The sequence below is a fragment of the Sinohyriopsis cumingii genome, chromosome 19, assembly GCF_028554795.1.
Source record: "Sinohyriopsis cumingii isolate HCF-2022 chromosome 19, ASM2855479v2, whole genome shotgun sequence".
Classification (NCBI taxonomy): Eukaryota; Metazoa; Mollusca; class Bivalvia; order Unionida; family Unionidae; genus Sinohyriopsis; species Sinohyriopsis cumingii.
The window spans coordinates 71,280,204-71,299,384 of NC_142979.1; the positions used below are offsets into that span (position 1 = coordinate 71,280,204).

Here is a 19,181-nt window from a genome sequence, read left to right on the forward strand (position 1 = left end):
ACAAAATCAAAATAAGACAGAATTGAGTTTTGTATATAAAATAAATTATAGCACAAATCTGTACTGTGATATACTCAACGTTATATTTGTTTTGGAGAGATGATATTAATATTCAATGCGTTTAAAATATAAGCAACAATTTGTGCATCAAGACATAACGTGAATTTCTTTACAAGTTTGGAATGAACAAAGCATGGTCTAAATTAGCTGTTGTTTCAAAGTATCAAAATGTTGATTTGTCAGTTTCAAGCATCAAGAAAGCTATAATACAAGGTTTGAGAAGAATTGCAGATTTACAGATTGCATTTAATAAGCATAGCGTTTAAATAAGCATTCGTTTAATATCCATTATATGCTGTTTGGTTTCTACCATTTCAAACGGCTGATGTCAGAAATGCTGTAGTTGTGATGGAAGTTAACGTGCAAGCACGGCCCAGTCGACATGTTGTTATTTGCCTCTGGTTGGTGACCATAAAGTGAAATTTAAAAAGCATGATAAAAAACAGTATTTAAGAATATTTTTTACAATCATGAACATACAGTCCTTCCGCAAACATAAATCAATTATGAGAACATGATCAGTCACAGAAACAAAAAAAAAAATCTGTTGTGAAGTGTCAAATTTTGAATTGTATTGAATCTTAAAGTTGAATGCACAGAGCATTAAAATGGTAACGCATTTAAGCCAGAAAAGTCTTTGTGAAGAGTCATTTCGACGTTTCTTCTTTTCTCCCCCCCCCCACCACCATGTCAGTATTAAAACTTGAAAGGCTAGAATTTATGACAGTGATATTTTGAATAAGGGCGTTGCTACGCTGTCCTGAGAATGTAAGCTAGCAACCATAACTGCTTGATAGGAATCCATGTCAAATTATCATTTTCAAAGGGAAACTGATAAACCGCGTAGTTCACAGATTATATGCTGTCTCAGTCGGACGGAAGAAATTATTATCTTGGAGAAAATATAGGAGCCGCTGCCTACGATTGGGCAGAATAAATTAAGACGTACACTTTAGAAGCAATGTGAATTTAAAATGACGACCTTGGTCGAAATTCTTTAGCTTTAATTTCCTGAAGAGGAAACTTAGTCGACTTCGTGGGAAGCATAAAGAGATTAGTGCTTTCCTCGTGAAACAAAGAAGGGACCAGGTGGTCATTTTGTAAAATGAAAGACAGGTTTAGTGCTAGGACGCACAAGTTCTGAAAGAGAACAGTTAAGGTACGCAATTTCGGTTTCATGAAATATTATATTATTTGCCCAATTTTCCATAGTATGTGTCGTTTATTCAATTCATTAAAATGTGTTAATGCTAGAGTTGTTATGCAATTTGTTTCTTCTTCAATTTCATGGAGTGTGTTGATGCTAGAGTTATTATGCCTTTTATTTTATTAAATTTCATGGAATGTGTTGTTGCTAGAATTGTTATGCAATTTTCCTTTTACTTATACAGTTATTAGTTCATTGGAAGAGCTGATCGCATGCAATCCAAATGTTCATATGTGTAGGATTTCATATGTTCCTTTCTTTGCTTATTAGGACGATACAGATACCATGAGTTAACGATACTTACATAGCTATATCTGATTTTGTAACGCCTGGATAATCTTGAAGGTTAAGGAATGCCGTGAGTTACATTTTGTGAATTTCATGCAATAGTAATCGAACATGTAGTAGCATATGTAAAATAATACGGTAATTTAAGACTTGCCGCTGCAAAGCGAGGTCAATGTCTTACCGTACTAAGTCAGAATGGACGCAGTGTGTGGATAGCAACATGCTTTGAATAACGTAAGTGAATTGTATGTACCTTTAGAGAGTGGGGTATACAGAATTATGGGGTAATTTTGTCCTTTAAGGAACAGCTTTCTCAGAGAAAGACGGGACAGCCTGGGGACAGAAGTACGGGTAAAGAAGAAAGACGAGGTCAGAATAAAAAAGGACCAGGAAGTCCAGGAAGGGGCGAAGCGTAGAGCTTACGAAGGATGAACGTTTATATACGGTCCAGATAGGAAGGTGATGCAGATCGGTCGTGGACATTGCGCTCTTTTCACCTTTCGTTATGATGATGAAATAAATCCGAATTAGACACACCTGTTAAATTCTACTGATCTAATCTAACTTGCATTGGAATTGCCGTTATTAATTTGTTCTCATTAAAAAGTTGTTATTTTCTTGTCAAAAGGGGCTCGTATTGTTTTATTTCTTTCCAGTTTTCTCGCTCAGTTCTCTGATGAAATTCCATTCTTCTTTCACTCCTGCCGGGCTATAATATCGAGGGAGGTAATCCTCTAGATCACGCCAGCCAAATCCAATTAACCACCCCTCTTACTAAGAGGGCTACGTTACAGAATGAAAAGTAAAAATGCATATATTGCGTGTAATGGCGAGAATTTGATGAATTATTTAACTGAAAATTTGCTGGAACCATCATGTCCTTAGAGTAAAAGACAGACGCAAAATATATATGTAACAGTGTCAAGTAGCACGAATTGGTTGACCTTTTGAATATCATGTGGTAGATGTGGTTCAAACAGGAACACGACGCAATTAAAGCTTGCACTAATCTCGAAATGAGAGTGAAACGAGAAAGCACTCAAAATACATCACAGCTGAATCCTAAAAGGACATAAGTGAAAAACGCTTTTACGGTGACTGCACTGCATATAATTCCTATCTTTGATGTAACAGTCATCACAGAGGAGACTAAACAACCCTATAATAGAATAACGATCTGATTGAGTTTCAATATGTGCTAAAAGAGATTGTAAAAACAAATACAATGACTTCAGGTTGGTCTACGAAATATTAAACAACGTATGGGGCAATGAAAATCACAATGACGTTAATTACTGTGCATTTCCCTGGACAAAATATTTACCATTTTCAGTTTAAAGTTATTCATAATATCTTCAATCTCAAAGAATTACCTCAAAGTTAACCAGTTATTTATAATATCTTCAATCTCAAAGAATTACCTCAAAGTTAACCAGTTATTTATAATATTTTCAATCTCAAAGAAATACCAGGGATAAATAAAATTTATGTATAAGAAACGAGGTTTGTTTGTGTTGCCACAGAGTAATGAACACGTACGAGAGAAAAATCATTCTAGAATTTCTTGTGAATGTGGAGAATACAATAGCAATAAAAGATGAATGTGTTTATACCTCTTATCACTAAAATGGTATTGAATTATTGAAGAAATTCTATGGTCTCGTTTTCCGAATGAAAACTTTCTTTTCATGGTTGGTTCAATGCCATTTACAAATTCGTAAAGATCATGAATGTTGCCGCCGTAAAATCTGTATTCTATTACATTTCATTTTTTAATAAAGCTTAAACTCGTTTCGTTATGAATATATTTATATTTTGCTTATTTATGCATTTCAATTCTCTTGGAGTCGGGTGACATATTATTGATAGTTGTAACCTTCTTCTAACTTGCTGTGGAATCAGTAAATAAAGTAATAAGGACTTTATCACTGATTTATTTAACTAACAATATTTTAGTATATATTTCACTGTCAATGTTTTCTTCGTCTGTGCTGACCTTCAGTCTGATTGCGGAGAGCAGACAAAGTCTACTGTTGTTCCATTCAGTATGCTAACTAAATCAGATGAAATATATCCCTAGCAAACCCTCTACTCGTAATAATTAAGAAAACCACTTCTAAACTAGCCCATTTATTGAATTTAATATGTTGAGTACTCGGCAGTACGGAAGTACGTCACAACAGAGAATATACTAAATACGAGTCACTGTTATCCAACAAAAAACAGTTTTGAAGCAGCCTTACATCATTTCAAAATTACTGATGTACCAGCAGCGACATCTCTTATTTACCTGCATGGCTGCATTCAGAAAACTCACACCATATGTAATCACCCTCTTTCAGTCGGCTTTGTTTGAAGTTCAGGTGAATTACAAAGCAAAAGTCCATACAAATGACGAAAAGGGAACATTTGGCTTCCATCCATCCACCTCTCCCGGCTGCATCCTGTTTTCAAGACCTTTGTCATATATGAATCTTTGTGTTGAAAAATTATATTATATATGATCATTAACCCCAAATCGGTGTAGATGGAGGTTAGATTACGAGAAAGGTTACCTATCAAAAAATGTGATTTGTTTTTTCTTTAGATGACCATGAATAACAAACTAATTAACGGAATTTACGAGTGGACACAGAATGGGTACAGATCTGACAAATACCTATCTATTCGCAAAGGTGTGGATGTAACGAGCTACACACTTGTTTAAGACTTTGGTATCATAAACAATGTTTACTAGGCACTTTGTTATTATCGTATCATGTCCATCTTGGAATACGGGCCCCGAGTGGCCGAGTGGTCTAAAGCGCTCTCTGTTACGGATCACTGCCATCTCACCTCTGTCTGCGTGGGTTCGAGTCTCAGATTCGGCCAATGTGGGTATGTGAGAAAGCCTGCCAGTAGCTTCTCGTGGGTCGGTGGTTCTTTCCGGAGGTTTTCCCGGGTTCTTCCTCCACCATTAATACTGGCCGCCATATATAGCCTATCGTGTGCTGAAAAATGGCGTTAAACCCTACAACAACAACAACAACCATCTTGGAATCTTCTAATTATTATTTAATGAATGTAAAATTACCGGCATTCAAACAAGTACAAACTTATGTATTTTTGAAAATACTAACCTGACTCTTTGCAGACACTTTGACGGTGAGTAGAATCCGTCCAGGGAGTCATGTATATGTGTGTGTGTATATACGTATTTTCGGAAAAGAGCTGCATTTTAATGTAGACACTTAGACATATTTACAAGGGTTTTTAAGACTTACTTGAAGAAATTGTATTTTAACAAGGATCAGTAATGGGCAGTTGGGAGTGCTTGTTGGAAGTGGAGATCGGGTGGACAATATGCAATCAGTTAGGCGTATGGAATTCTTCAACCACTAAATTCCTAATTATGCAAAGCATACTCCTTAGTCGCCAGCTTTGAGAGGATAAATCGAAATTTTCAACTGCCGGAAATAGGAGATCGGCTTGTCCCGTCAATACCATGGACAGGATGTGAAGCCGGTGTTAAATCAGCTATCCTCACGGCCCATAGTCAACAGCCAAAATTATGTAAACATCCCATTGTATATTGGTGATGTGACTGTTTTTGCATCTTTTTCTGATTTTGTTTATTTCGAGACAACACAGGAATGGGAACATTTCTGATTGGTAGTAATGCTAGTAGTAATTATTTGCAGTTGTAATATTCATTATTTGAAGCAGATCAATCTTCGGTGGGGGTGGGGTATTTGAATTTCTATTTAAACTGCATATCTAGCATTACTCGTGTATACTTTCTCTGGTTCCGAGATTCGCAAACTAGTATGAGATTTGTGTAATTTGTCATTAGATCTCTTTCATATCTAAGGATTCTCGCAGTCTTGAGTTCACTTGTATCCAACGTTTCTTTTTTGTTCGTCCAGGTTGTATGAGCGTGTCCCACTACAACGTTCTTGACAACACATGAAAAGTTAATTCAACTTAGCAATTATCTAAATGCGTTACCCTATATGTCGTCAAGACGACACATTACTCAAGGCCTCAAGCGTTGAAAAATATCATATGGCAATATTAGTCACAATAAAACAATAAGGTCTGACGAAGTCACGTGAGTCTTGTTGAACGAGACTAATAGAATCTATGTTGGGCTTTGAGTCGAGAAAAAGAAATCACAGTCTAAGGCTTTAATTATTGTGGGGGGGGGGGAGTCCCACGAGGCAGAGACACATAATAAAATCCCGCGAATGGGATTTCCTTATCTCGTCGCAAACCCCAGTCAAATTAATATAGCCTGCACTTTCGCAAAATACTTCGCACATTCAACACATACAGTATTAATCGGGTAATGGTATTGTCTTACATTTTATGTAGATCATCCAGTCTTATTCTGTTGAATAAAAAACCTAAATTATTATCTCAAACGAATCTGGATATATCTATCGCTCATAGAAAAAAAAATATAAGCGAAAAATCCAGGTATAACTGTTACGTGTTGTAGATATTGCACCACAAGCGTCTCGACGTTTTTTTTTTTTTTTTTTTTTTTTTTTTGTGGTCATCGCGCATTAATATAAATATGTTAATGACGCGAGTGGAGTGGCCTGTCTATCCTAAAGCATACAAGTTCTACGCACGAGAAAAAAAACCCATAAAATAATTTGATATTATTACTGTATCATCACATTTAAATGATCCATGAGATATGAATTTATGAATGAATATCTTTCTGTTATTTCTTTCTTGAGTTTGTTTGGTTTTAAACCAACTCTGCCAGGTAGTTAATATTGCGCGGACACCATGACTGAGACAACTAGAATGAGATAAGAAAGGTAAGGTTGGCAAATCAGATAGACTCCTCTGTCACAAGGGAGAGAATATTAACATACTCACGAAAACTAGCGACAATCAAGAGTGATGGATGAGTTCCCATAAATAATCGTAAAGTCAACAAAGAACACTGTTTCGTTCACTACCTCTTAGCAGCCAGAAAGTGGGAGGGCAAGTCGTTCGCCTACAAAGATTCTGTTTTCAAAGTAAGAGAATGAAATCTGGAACTAAAAGGATTACGTCTATTAGACATACAGCAACTTGAAGGTTTCAAATATATCAAACAAAAATTGAACTTGAATCATTACAAAACCCGGTACAGACATCAGATAAAACGTCATGATGTCCAGATTCTCGTATCTATCACAGATTCATTACTAGCCTAAAGCCTATCATCATCAAACACATAATGAAGTTTATACTATTGTTACATATATCTGATTTAATTCATATTTCTTTAATTTAATTGTTTGTCAGTTTTTTATTTTTTATTCTATTATATGCTATAATAATGTAAATTTATTCACTGGAAATGATATTTTTCCAGAACATCGGTTGACCTAAATCATTCTTTTTGTAAACACCAGGTGTTGATCTAAATCCTGACCTTGTTTCAGAATTTGTTGCAACCTTTTTAAACAAGTTCTATTTTATTATAAAATGATTGGTTTTCTTCAAGGTAATTTGTTTGGTGTACGTGACATAAACACGATCACGTGCTTCCCCACCCCCGACTTTCGATGTTGCAATTCCGGTATTTCCATTACTGCGCATTTTTTTAGCTTTAATAGAGATGCGTAGAGAGGGATTTCGTAATTTTGGGCTTTTCCACTGATGTCAAGTTATTTTGTTGTAGCCAGATTTTGAGCTATAACTTTCTTCAGATCAGTTGAATTTCAAAAGGATTTTAAAATTCTGGATATATTTTTGAGGAGTGCTCACAAAGAAAATTCGGAAAGACATTGCTTACAAATTTAATCTGGATTTCCAACAAAGGAGTGTCATTATTTGTATTTCAACAAGGAACTGTAAAAGACAACACAGTATAGACTACAGCATACGTCATCGTCATCCATCTTGGATTTTCCATCAGGATTCGAACTTGGAATTATTAGAACATTAGGACTTTTGCAATTTAATTCGTGGATTATTCTTAGATTATTTTTGGATTTGATTCTTGAAACCGTAAGATCTTCTCCATTTTTCATTTTCACAGAATTTTTCCAGGGAAAAAAATTATTTGTTAAATTTTAAAAAGCTTGTCGTTTTCACTCTTTCTGTGTTACTGTTTATTCGAGCCTAAACACGTAACAATTATCATAACTTAACAGGAACTCCATGGTGCTATGCGTAGAAAGTCAATAATACTGACCCCAAAAAAGTATAGCATCACTTTAGAAAATTTATTTCTTCTGCTGCGATGAATTTGTTGTAAAACCGTCCTGTGCTAGGATGATTAGCATACCCTTACAAATGAATATCGCCAGATAGATCATAAAGACGTGCACATGACAAAAATATATTTTGCATTTGATTTTTTTGAAATCTTGAATGCAAAATATATATATTGAAGAGGAGATGCATTTCTTGGTCTCGATCAGCATGTATTAAGTACCACAGACTTATAGTTTGTAAAAGTTCTATAGTCACAATAAATGATCAGACAACGCGATCGACTTGGTAACGTCATTTCCAAGCTCAGGACTTGTATGTTTGAGTATTTTGTTTTTGTTCCGTGTTTAAACGCTACTTTTGTGGCATTTGACATAAAGTACATGAGCTGCATAACTAAGTATGTTTGGTTAAGGGTAATACACAGTTGGATGTGTGTAAATGTTCCCGAGATGACTCGGCAAGGATTTGGAATTGTTTGGCTCAAGCCCTTTCTCGTGCTGCGGGAATTGTTTGAACGCAGCAATACGAGCATTACTTGTGTCATAATTATCTAAAATGAAATCCTTTTGAGAGTAATATTAGCGAGATTTATGGGAGGCGGTAGTGACCTATAATTTTAAAAGTATATGAAACATTTATTTAGGGTCTAGTGAGTACCATAATACTTTTTGAATACTGCGACAATGAAACGTTTGGTGTATGATGCCCAGGAAAAGTATGCATACTGCTTGTTTGAGATATGTTGAAGCGAAATACTGAAGTTTCCTCAAGCACAATATGATTTTCGTTCGCATCTTTGGCGTAAAGCAACATAACCTAATGATTCGTAAAGCTGGTTTCATCAATAAACATTATCGATTTAACTTTGTGCAGATTTGAACATTGCCATGGATGAATGTGACACACCATTTCACAGTCTCAAGTGTTTTGTCTTAAAAGTTGATTTTATAACTGAATAATTTTATTGTATACTTTATTGTTCATTATAGTGATTTGAAATATTTAGGACTAATGTGGCATTGCTGAAATCAAACTTAATGCTAACACTCAGTATTACCCATTATACAACTCTCAATACATATAGGCTGTTTTAAACATTTGCTAGAAATAAATATGCAAAACTGAAGGTATGCTAAGACTGAGAGACATTTATTTTTCCATCGAAACATAATTTTCCTTTAAGGCATGCAGTGGCATATTTTTTCTTTTAGAAAAATAAAAGATTTCCCATTTTAAACTAAGATCAGATCTGTAATAGATAAGGATCTTAAATTGGAAGCTCAGAAGTTTACTTATAAATCAGTCCATAGTTACTGTAGTGTCACAAACTCAAAAGCGTTCCGATCTGCATAAATATTAATGAGCACGATATACAGAGTTGAAACTTGTATAACACTGTCTTTCAAAAGGTGTTGTGAATAATAGTTTTTAATGACCAAACGTAAGTTTTAAAATATTTTCTGCTTATTATAGAGTAAGTTACTACTATTTGCTTTATTTATTTTTAAAGAAATTTTCATTAAGTATATCAATATTTCTGCTCATCATTTTTCCATTAGTCGAAAGTAATTATTTAATACATAAAACTGCTTTTACGTCATGGCCTAGTTAACTACACCATCAACCAGATATGACCGTTTTGCATAAGGCATACATTGTATATGTTTAGATGCATATAATCATGAACTGTTAATGACAACAAGAAATACACTTTGACGGAGCTAAATACATTATAGACCTATAGACAACTGACAATGTCGAAAAACATACTTGGTCCATTGACCAATCTGAGTACCAACCAAATGTACACCATTGGGTAAAGACATCTATACCGGACGACTGTCTGAACCTTTCTAAATGAGATCCTAAATCCGCATATACATCTGCCACACACAGGCCAATTTAGAAGGCGTTTGAAAATTAAGTCCGAAAAGAAATGATGTTAATTTTGTACATACTGGCTGCAAAAATACTAATAAACTGCATCTCTGCTTCATCAGCAAGAAACCGAGATAGTTGCAATTATTAGAACTGGGCTAATTTTTCAACGAAATCGTATTTATTTTCAACTTATCTAACAAGATGTTGTTGAAATGTATTTCTCCACACTGATGGGAACATGGTTTGATACTAATATGTCGATTGATCAAATACTGATAAAATTTATGGTATTAAATGGATAAAACACACACGGACTGTCTCAAGAAATATTAGGTCCCAGCAGTCATTGATGTCTTCCTCAAACGTTGAATGTTTTATTTTGAATCTAAAGAATAACATGAATAGAATGTTACAATAAGCGACATTTTCGAATGAACGGATACTGTTAGTTTGAGAAATTGTGTTATGTTTATGGCAGTGGCTTGCTGGCAGGCACTGTGAGCTGATAGGTAGGCGATGCACCCGAATACACACGCGTAGTGATGCCAGGACTGTTCACTTGTGCTCCAATGTAGTTCCCATAAGCTCCTGGAGAGGATGCGTGCGTATGAATAACAGTTTGTCCCACCACTGGATACATCGTCTGAACCGGAACTTGCACGTTGGGTCTCTGCCAAAAGAAACTTATAATCTGAAGGGGTATGTTCTTGTGTGAGTATGAACTATTTTATTCACCACTACCATACACATAATCGCAATTTCGTATGCATAGAGCACGCTAAACATCCTACTAATTTCAAAATAAAATTAGGGAATCGGTCAGATAATTTATATTGGTTGCGAGCCTTGATTATTAAAAAAGTTTCACGTGTTTCGTCTGTTATGTTCGTTGCATGGCAATACATAGGAACTTAAGACATTGGTATCGATCGTAAATGATCCCCAATAAAACAAATTATGTTGCATTTAATCTAACAAACCTTGAATGCAATCCTTCTCTTCCTTCTACAGTATATCACAGTTACTATTATTGCAATAAGACCGGTTACTGATGCTATAACAATCCCAGCAATTGCGCCACCTCGTAGCTGACAGTCGGAGTAGTCTCCACATGGATTATATCCGTTGCAGGTATTGGCTTCTCCGATGCATCTGGAGTTATGGCACTTGTATCCATTGGCATAACAATCTCCTGAATTAAATCATAAGTGTAAATTCCTGCTCTAAAAGTCAGTTGGCATGAACGAATATGTTATCGTCTAGAAGAAGAATAATTGAGAGGTTAGGTTTTGGAAATTGATTTTCTATTTTAATCAAAAGAAATTTTGCGTAAGAAATGTGTCGATATTCGATTTGTCGAGTACCATGAATTCCAGTGTCTTATTGCAAAAATATACTGTAAAAGCAACAAATCTTGCATAATAATCGATAAAATTCTGATTTTTGTGTTTGTCAGTATTGTATGTACTTAATACATAACCATCCTGAAGGACAAATCCAGATAGAGCGCACTCAAAAGGTACGAGCTCCATCTACGTAGTAGACGAGTTTACAGATACAAAATTCTCATCCGAGGCTGTATATTTATTTCCTTCCTTTTATTTCCTTCATTTCGAAATTCACAATACGCCAGTATCTCTTCGTTATTTAAATTTTCAGAGCTTATTGAATATTTCAGAAGCATTGCAAAAAATGTATCCGGTCAAACACTTTATTGCTGTAGGTATCAATTTTCTTTAGTATTAGCAAATTATAATTGTTCTTCAGTTCTCAAATTCCGGGACTGATGAAGGGGTGCCAATGTTCCACAAAATGATCGTAATTAGGTGGATTTGTTTTTTATAGAAGATGATATTAGCAATCATGAACTCCGCAAACATTTAGTACCCAGCACAAATTAGTGAATTCTAAGTATTTTGTTTTCTTCTTACCATAATGGAATGGTGTTAGAATCAATGTGAAGCCTTCGTACTGTAATGAACCATCGCTGTGGAAACGTAGAATGAGGGAACTCGAGCTGGATTCATACACTCGGTCTTTCTCTTGCCATCCGCAAAGCCGCTTGCCGTTAGTTATTCCTTAAAAAATGCAAAAACATCTTACTCTTCACAAACTGTACACAGCTTACACAACAATGGGCTTGCATATATATATATATATATATATATATATATATATATATATATATATATATGCATGTGATAACACTTGCTTGTTTGAGTTTTTTAGTCTTGGTTTTTGCAATTTGCAAGTTCCACTATGCAATACAGTATAGTACGGTACGTTAGAGTACATTACATTACATCATTGTACAGCACAGCACAGTGCAATACAGTGCAGTTCAGTATGGAAGAAGCATTTACTCTGTATTGTTTTAAGAGGCATGCTTTGCCAAAATCGTCTATTGTCTCGCTGAGTTCAAGGAAGGAACGAGAGGGCATAATATTGTCATGAATTATTTAATTTAATATTTCATTTTGTATTTCAGGACTGTTGCCATGAATTAAGACATTCCGACAAAATGGTAACGCGATACAATTTTTCAATAGTTTGTGAAATCATGCATTTTGTATTCCTTATGTAATACTTACCTTTGCAGATAGCTATGTTTAAATTGCATAAAAGACAGCGTTCGTCTTGTCACGTGTAGGAAGGTAAATCTGAAGTAGGTGTATTGTTTGGTACATTATTTTTTGCATATGACTAATGTCTCCTCAGTTATTACTTTGATAGGGAAAAGTAACTTAATAGTGTATGGCTTGGACTATTTAAGTATATATTAATGCAGAAGACATCTCTTTCTAGGCTAGACCATCAAATTAAGCGCTGATAAATTTAAAAGGTTATATAGGTTATAAAGTTTCTGTCTTGAAATCCATAATAAACATCGACCACACAGAAATGTTTTCTAAAATAAGAATGGAAGCAGTTGAAGTCACACATTTACTTAATGTATGTATACTATGTTTACTCAATTTTCGAGAACAAAATGTAATTACAATTGGTGATCAAACCGATTATACTGTAAAATGTCGATATCTAACGACATAATCAGTCCTGCTGACGCTGTATTAGCTATCGTTCTGAGGAACGATAACACGGAATTTCTCCACATATTTCAACTAGAAATTTTTTTTAAAAATCTTGAGGTACCACTGTTCAAAAAAATTGATAAAGTGACCTCCATTCCCAACGTCTTCTATACTTATATTGTTGCATCCGTTAATGCATCCCCAAACCATTTTATGACAACACATTTCGTCATTCTCCGAAATCAAAATAAATTTAGAAAATGTCCATGCAACATTTATAAAAATATGAAGTGCTACCGTGTGCCATCTTGTAAGAAAGAACCAACAGCAAAGACCAGTATCCGATCTGCTAGCTCCTGATATATCATTAGACCAGGGTCAACACTGGTCGCTCTGCTTCAGATTCTTAAGCGAACAAAACTGTACCTGATCGGCCGCTTATGATTTAAGCGGAGAGAATATCTGGCAGATCTGTGTCTACACTGTTCTGATCTGAATGTGCGTTATACACGGTTCAATCTTGCCATTTATCGGAAATTAAAACGTTTTATACTATACCTTGTGATATAAGTGGCATTGAACCGTCGCCCTTCCCGTACACCTCTAACCAATCGTTGCAGCTGTTACTAAGGAAATCGCGGGACTCAACGTCGAAATTCTTGAAGAATAACATAAACCTCTTGGTTGTGCTTGTCTTGATTGTCATCTTGCAGTCCATATTTGGTCTGTAGTGAAGAGTCAGCTGAGTCAGCTAATTCCTTTTGTTCATAAGACACTTTATGCAACAGGAAATACCTGATTAAACCTACCACAGTTTCCGCTAAAACCAAATGTGCAATTTCGCCATAAATCGGCCCTTCTCTCGTGCATCATGCCAAGTAAAGCTTAACAAGCATATTCAGTTATTTGTAGTCTCCTGCCTACTTTGGTGGGAGTAAACCTCCAGAAAAAAGAGAAGAAATCTATAAGTGTCCTTGGTCTTGAAGATATAGCCTTGACTGTGATACACAAGATGCATGCGAACGTAAATAATATAAGTGTAACATTGTCGATCGCTTGTCTTCAAACACCTTGTAAGAGAGAAATCGGAAACAAAAGTAACCACGAAATATATACTCGTGTCATTGACCTTGGATATAAGATCCCTTTTACTGTATGCGACACACCTTCTAATGATGAAGTATAAGTATGCCATGTTTCATCTCTTCATCTACAAAAAACGCCTCTTATGTTATAGAGAAAAACAGAAAGTGTAATGGAAAACTTAAAATATTGAAGGTAGGACCACCAATGTAGTCTACATCACACCATTTAGTTAAAAATATGTAAGGATATACAGTTTCATCCCTTAACCTTTAACATCTCTAACGTTAAAGACTGAATTGAAAAGCGTGACTGAAAACTTGTTGTTGTTGTTGGTTTAACGCCATTTTTCAACACACGATAGGCTATATACATGGCGGCCAGTATTAATGGTGGAGGAAGAACCCGGGACAACCACGGAAAGAACCACCGACCCACAAGAAGCTACTGGCAAGCTTTCTCACATACCCACATTAGCCGAATCCGAGACTCGAACCGACTGAAAACTTAACATATAAATTCAATCGCGACCTTGACCTTGATGATATGATCCACATTGTGGTATACATCACACTATTCAGTGATGATGTAAAAGTATACTTGATTTCACCTCTTAATTTGAAACATTATATAACGAAATATAAATAAAGTGTAATCACAACTAAATATACTGATACGTGACCTTGTCCATGAACTGTGGTACGCAAAAGAAAATTTTAAGATGAAGTAAAAATACAACAAATTTCATACCTTCCTCTCAAAAAGTTTTAAATTTATACCGTAAAATGGATAAAGCAAGGGGAAAATTGAAAATATGCAGCCGTGGTTTTGATATTAAAGATAAGACCCTCAATTTGGCTCTTTTCACACAGTATTCGCAAACGGCTTGAAAATGTCAAAGCGTAAATGTGACGGAAAAATCAAGCTATTGAGAAATAACCTTGACCTTGAAAATATCTGCTCACAGCAATTTGATTTATGACACGCTTTAAATGGGGTTGTATAAATACATCGAGCTTCATCTGTTTACTTCAAATGCCTTCAGTGTTTCAAAGCGGAAAACAGAGGTGCGAGGGAAATTGAAAGACTTGAAATATGACCTTGGCCTTTGAAACACTATCAAAGTAGAAATATGTCAAACAAGTTCAAATGATGATATTCGAATATTCCAAGTTTTAATCCTCAATATCAAACGGCATTAAAGTTATATATCGGAAACTAAAGTGGGTGGGCGGACGGAATATAAGATATTATATTTCGCGCTTTTCTCGAAATGATGGAGGCAACCATTATATCTATGTAGTTATTTTTCATGGCGTGTTTTAAAATTGAAATACAAACGCAAAATCCACATCTCTATTAAAATCGTTCGGGCAACAAGAAATCCTTAAATGATGATCACAGATTCATTAAAATAACAGGACCAAACATATTTACTGTTGTGTGTTTTTCTCTGTGTGCGTGTGTGTGTGTGTGTGTGTGTGTGTGTGTGTGTGTGTGTTTAGGTTCGCTCTTACGGGTAGTGGTAAAAAGAAGTAAGCTTCAATTTCATCGCGTCAACTTTTAGCAGGCTCAAGTCCACACTTCCGCCACAGTGATCGTCCATATAGTCTAAAAATAGAACGAATTTTGTAGATAGCGAGCATATTATGCTTGCGATCCAATTTTGATACAGATTAAATATTCGAAGTCAGATGGCCTTAAAAATGCCCCATCTTGGCCACCAACTATATATAATCTTTATTATTTTCGTCATCTTCCCGATGACTTCACCGTCGCAGACGGGATCACTATGTTGTACCTAACAAATCGTGAACAGAAATCAAATAATCAAGCTGAGTCAATGTTGCGGCATCTCGTTGCTGACTAAATGTAAGGCCATGTTTGGTAACTATAATATATGTCGAGGTAGCTTTGATAGTCGTATAAATTGAACATTTTACCCATTTATCATATTTTGTCACTAGTAAATATATGCTTTTATCGTGGTGCAGGGTAGACGACTCGTACTTCTCTCAATGAATGTTGTAAATATTGTAATTTGTATTGTCCTCTAAACTTAAAAGTTATTTATTTGTACAGGCAGAAAAATCGAAGGCTAATAAAATATGTTTAGTACCTTTAGAAGCGTAATAAAGTGGACTTGCTTTTCGTGGTGCTGATATATATCAGCTATGATCTCAGTGGAAGAATCATAGGATCTCCAGCCACTATGCATAATCGTGTCAATCGGAGTAAACTTTTGAGTTGAACTCTCACTAACATGTCCTGTTAATTTCATGCCACTGTCAGTTACGAGAAAGAAAAGAGAACCACAACTCGGAATTAAAAGAAGAGAGTTACACACAAAGAAAATAATAAAAATAGTTTTCAGGGAAATTATCATCAGCAAAGAAATATTTAAACGAGGAGGTTAGATACATCCGTACATGAGAGAGATGATGATGATGATATTCTTTTATTCCTCCTATTTCTGAAGATTTTAAAACAAAAAAGAAATACAATTAAATACATAGAATAAAAAAAATAGTGGATTCGTTACTTATTGAATTATTTTCAATAGCAAATGAACAAATAAATTAAACCATTACTAAACTATATATATATATATATATATATATATATATATATATATATATATATATATATATATATATATATACACGATAGAACATTTGAAAATGTAACCTCTCAACAAAAATAGTTAGTTTCCCAATCGCTTTTCAATCCAGTACAAGTATTTCTTTCCTTATGTTATGTTTGAGTTCTCTATTGAATCGAATATATAATATCCTTTATCTTATTCAAATACTTGGTAGATAGTCTGATCATATTTATCCATGCCTCAAATTCTAAACGTTCTGATATGTCATTTAAACCACCAAGTAGTATAATCAGTATAACATCATCGACCTGTTCACATAAATCACGGTAAATTACTGGAAGCATATACGAAAATAGACTTTCCATCAAGTGGTTTCTGTCGTCTAAGGTTAAGGCACAATTCATCGAAATGTGCAAAATACGGTCATGACTCATTTTGCCACATAGGGGACACAGTCCAGGTCTTGCTTGCATTCCTCCAGTACGAATTAATGTCCCATATTTCATTTTTCTGCTTGAGTCAGTGTAAACTATTTTCCATAGATGATGCATTTTTAGTCCTGGATTAATTTTTAAAAATCTACCTAATCCCTCTCATGGATTTCTGATGCTCATTTCATGTTTTCTCTCCTCAGATATCTGTATTCTTGTCCCAATTAAGTTTTTCCATGTTATTTTGTCTGGAAATTTTCCAGTGAAAATAAAGTCCTTGAGATAGTCTTCTAAATCATATTTTTTGAGTACAGTATTTATATCATATATAAAAGACTTATAGATATGTTGGGGGTCAAAAATCAAATTTCCAACAGCCCAGAGATAAACATTTTTAGCAGTTAAGTTTGCTGATGTTCTACACATGCGACCAAGGAATACGAGTTTTTGCTTATCTATGCGAGCTTCCATTGATATCATCCCCAAGCATGATGTCATAGATCCAATAGGCGATCTTTGAGGGAAACCTTGTACTCTCCGGGCGAAATATCGTTGTATTTTCTCCATTGATTCAATGCCCTGATATGACATATCAAACCAGAGTTCTGAGCCATACAAAGCAGACGGCAATATAACTCTTTCCCAGACTTTCACAGAAACTATAGGATTCATTCCATTTGCATTTAATCCAATTGAGTATAGTGAGTTTGTTACACGGTTAGCTTTATCGTAGGAATAGACTATACGATCTATTCCTACGATAAAGCTAAACGTGTAACAAACTCACTCAGTTACGAGAAAGAAAAGAGAACCACAACTCGTAATTAATAGAAGAGAGTTACACACAAAGAAAAGAATAAAAATAGTTTTCAAGGAAATTAGCATCAGCAAAGAAATATTTAAACGAGAAAGTTAGATACATCCATACATGTGTGTGTGTGTGTGTGTGTGTGTGAGAGAGAGAGAGAGAGAGAGATGGGCAAATACACGTGTCTATGGCTTGGATGTCCTTCCATTTGAAAGCTGTCAAGAAAAAAACACATTGTATTACTGTCTCGATGTGTAAGGCCGCCATCTTGGTATGGATAACTGCCCTTCACGTTTATCTCAGGAGGCGTGATCTGTGTTGTAATTCGTATGCTGTGAAATAAACTGGAATATTACTTATCACCAATAAGAGATAAAGCAACCGGCCTTTGCGATAAACATATTTATTTACCTAGTACAGTTGAAAGTTATATCCCAACACTTGTAAAGCGATTAATAACAACGCAACTATTTGGCTGGGAAGGATTTTTAACCGAAGGTCGCTGGTTGGAATCTTACATCTTCCTAAAACATTACATATTAAATTTGGTAACGCTTTACTATCTAAAGCTTGTCGCATATAAAAAAACTACTAATTATTTTAATTTCAAGGGAGAATTAATTTTAAAAATAATAAAGTTACTACGTAAATGCATCGAAGGAAATTAGAAAGCCAGAAAGACACTAGGAAGGAGCTTTTCTTGTACTGAGTGCATGGGTCGGAACGTCGTGACACAGTTGTAAAATAAATGATGAACACACGGCTGAACTATAAACAACATACGTGCGAATGAAACAACATAAGAATCAAGAAAGACGCCATGGACGAGCTCGTCCCGTTTGTGATTTTCATGATGAGCTACGAGAAACAAGCAACATGAAAGGTAATGACTGAGGATGAAGTACTCTCGCGTTTTGTTCAAATTTATGAAGACAGTTTAAATTTAGTTTTGATCACGCATATTTAAAGATGGAGACGCACATTATAGTGAGATAATTGCTATATAACATCAATGATGAATACGTCTATACTAGATCGACCAATTCCGGCCAGTTAGGAATAACAGTTAAGGCTCCATTAATACCTTTACAACCAGAAACGAAATAGGACGAATGCATAAGCAAATGTGAACAAAATCATAGCGAAAAGACGTAAAGATTCATTGGAGAAACAAAATACAATTAGTACAGGGTTCGTATTGGTAACCATCAATATTTATATGAAGTTTTTTTGGGGAGTGGGGCTAAATTTGGACTTAACAAATAGACTTTTGAAATGATGAACACATTAAGGAGGGAATATTAAATATATAATTTTTTTTTGCCATTGAATATGACCTCTTAATTTAATAAGCTGCTACGAAGCACGTTTGTTTGAAATGTTCATTAATGTTATAGGTTAATAGTTTGCACAGGTAGTGATTCTACTCTGGTGTTTTATAACTGGTAAAGTAAGATAACACAATAGCCAAGAACGAATTAAGGTAAAAGATTGCAAATATTATTATATTCCCAGATGAAGATCAAGCTCCGTTCTAACTCAGCGTCTGCATTTAATATATGAAAGAGTAAAATATATGAAA

General features: G+C 35.0%; 1 protein-coding gene across 2 annotated transcripts; it reads right to left on the reverse strand.

The window, feature by feature from the left end:
* Positions 1–9,982: 9,982 nt before the first annotated feature.
* Positions 9,983–17,917, reverse strand: LOC149775932 (protein tolkin-like). Of its 2 annotated transcripts, XM_089943342.1 has the most exons (7): positions 17,779–17,852; positions 15,875–16,040; positions 15,273–15,366; positions 13,231–13,397; positions 11,572–11,718; positions 10,621–10,832; positions 9,983–10,310 (listed from the first exon to the last, which is right to left on the reverse strand). In XM_089943342.1, exons 3-7 carry the CDS (start codon positions 15,359–15,361, stop codon positions 10,110–10,112), a joined length of 816 nt encoding a protein of 271 aa, XP_089799468.1. In that variant the 5' UTR covers positions 15,362–15,366; positions 15,875–16,040; positions 17,779–17,852; the 3' UTR covers positions 9,983–10,109. The 2 variants fall into 2 exon arrangements, with proteins under 2 accessions (XP_089799468.1, XP_089799467.1); XM_089943341.1 differs by lacking the exon at positions 15,875–16,040 and having other exon boundaries at positions 17,779–17,917.
* Between the last annotated feature and the right edge of the window lie 1,264 nt (positions 17,918–19,181).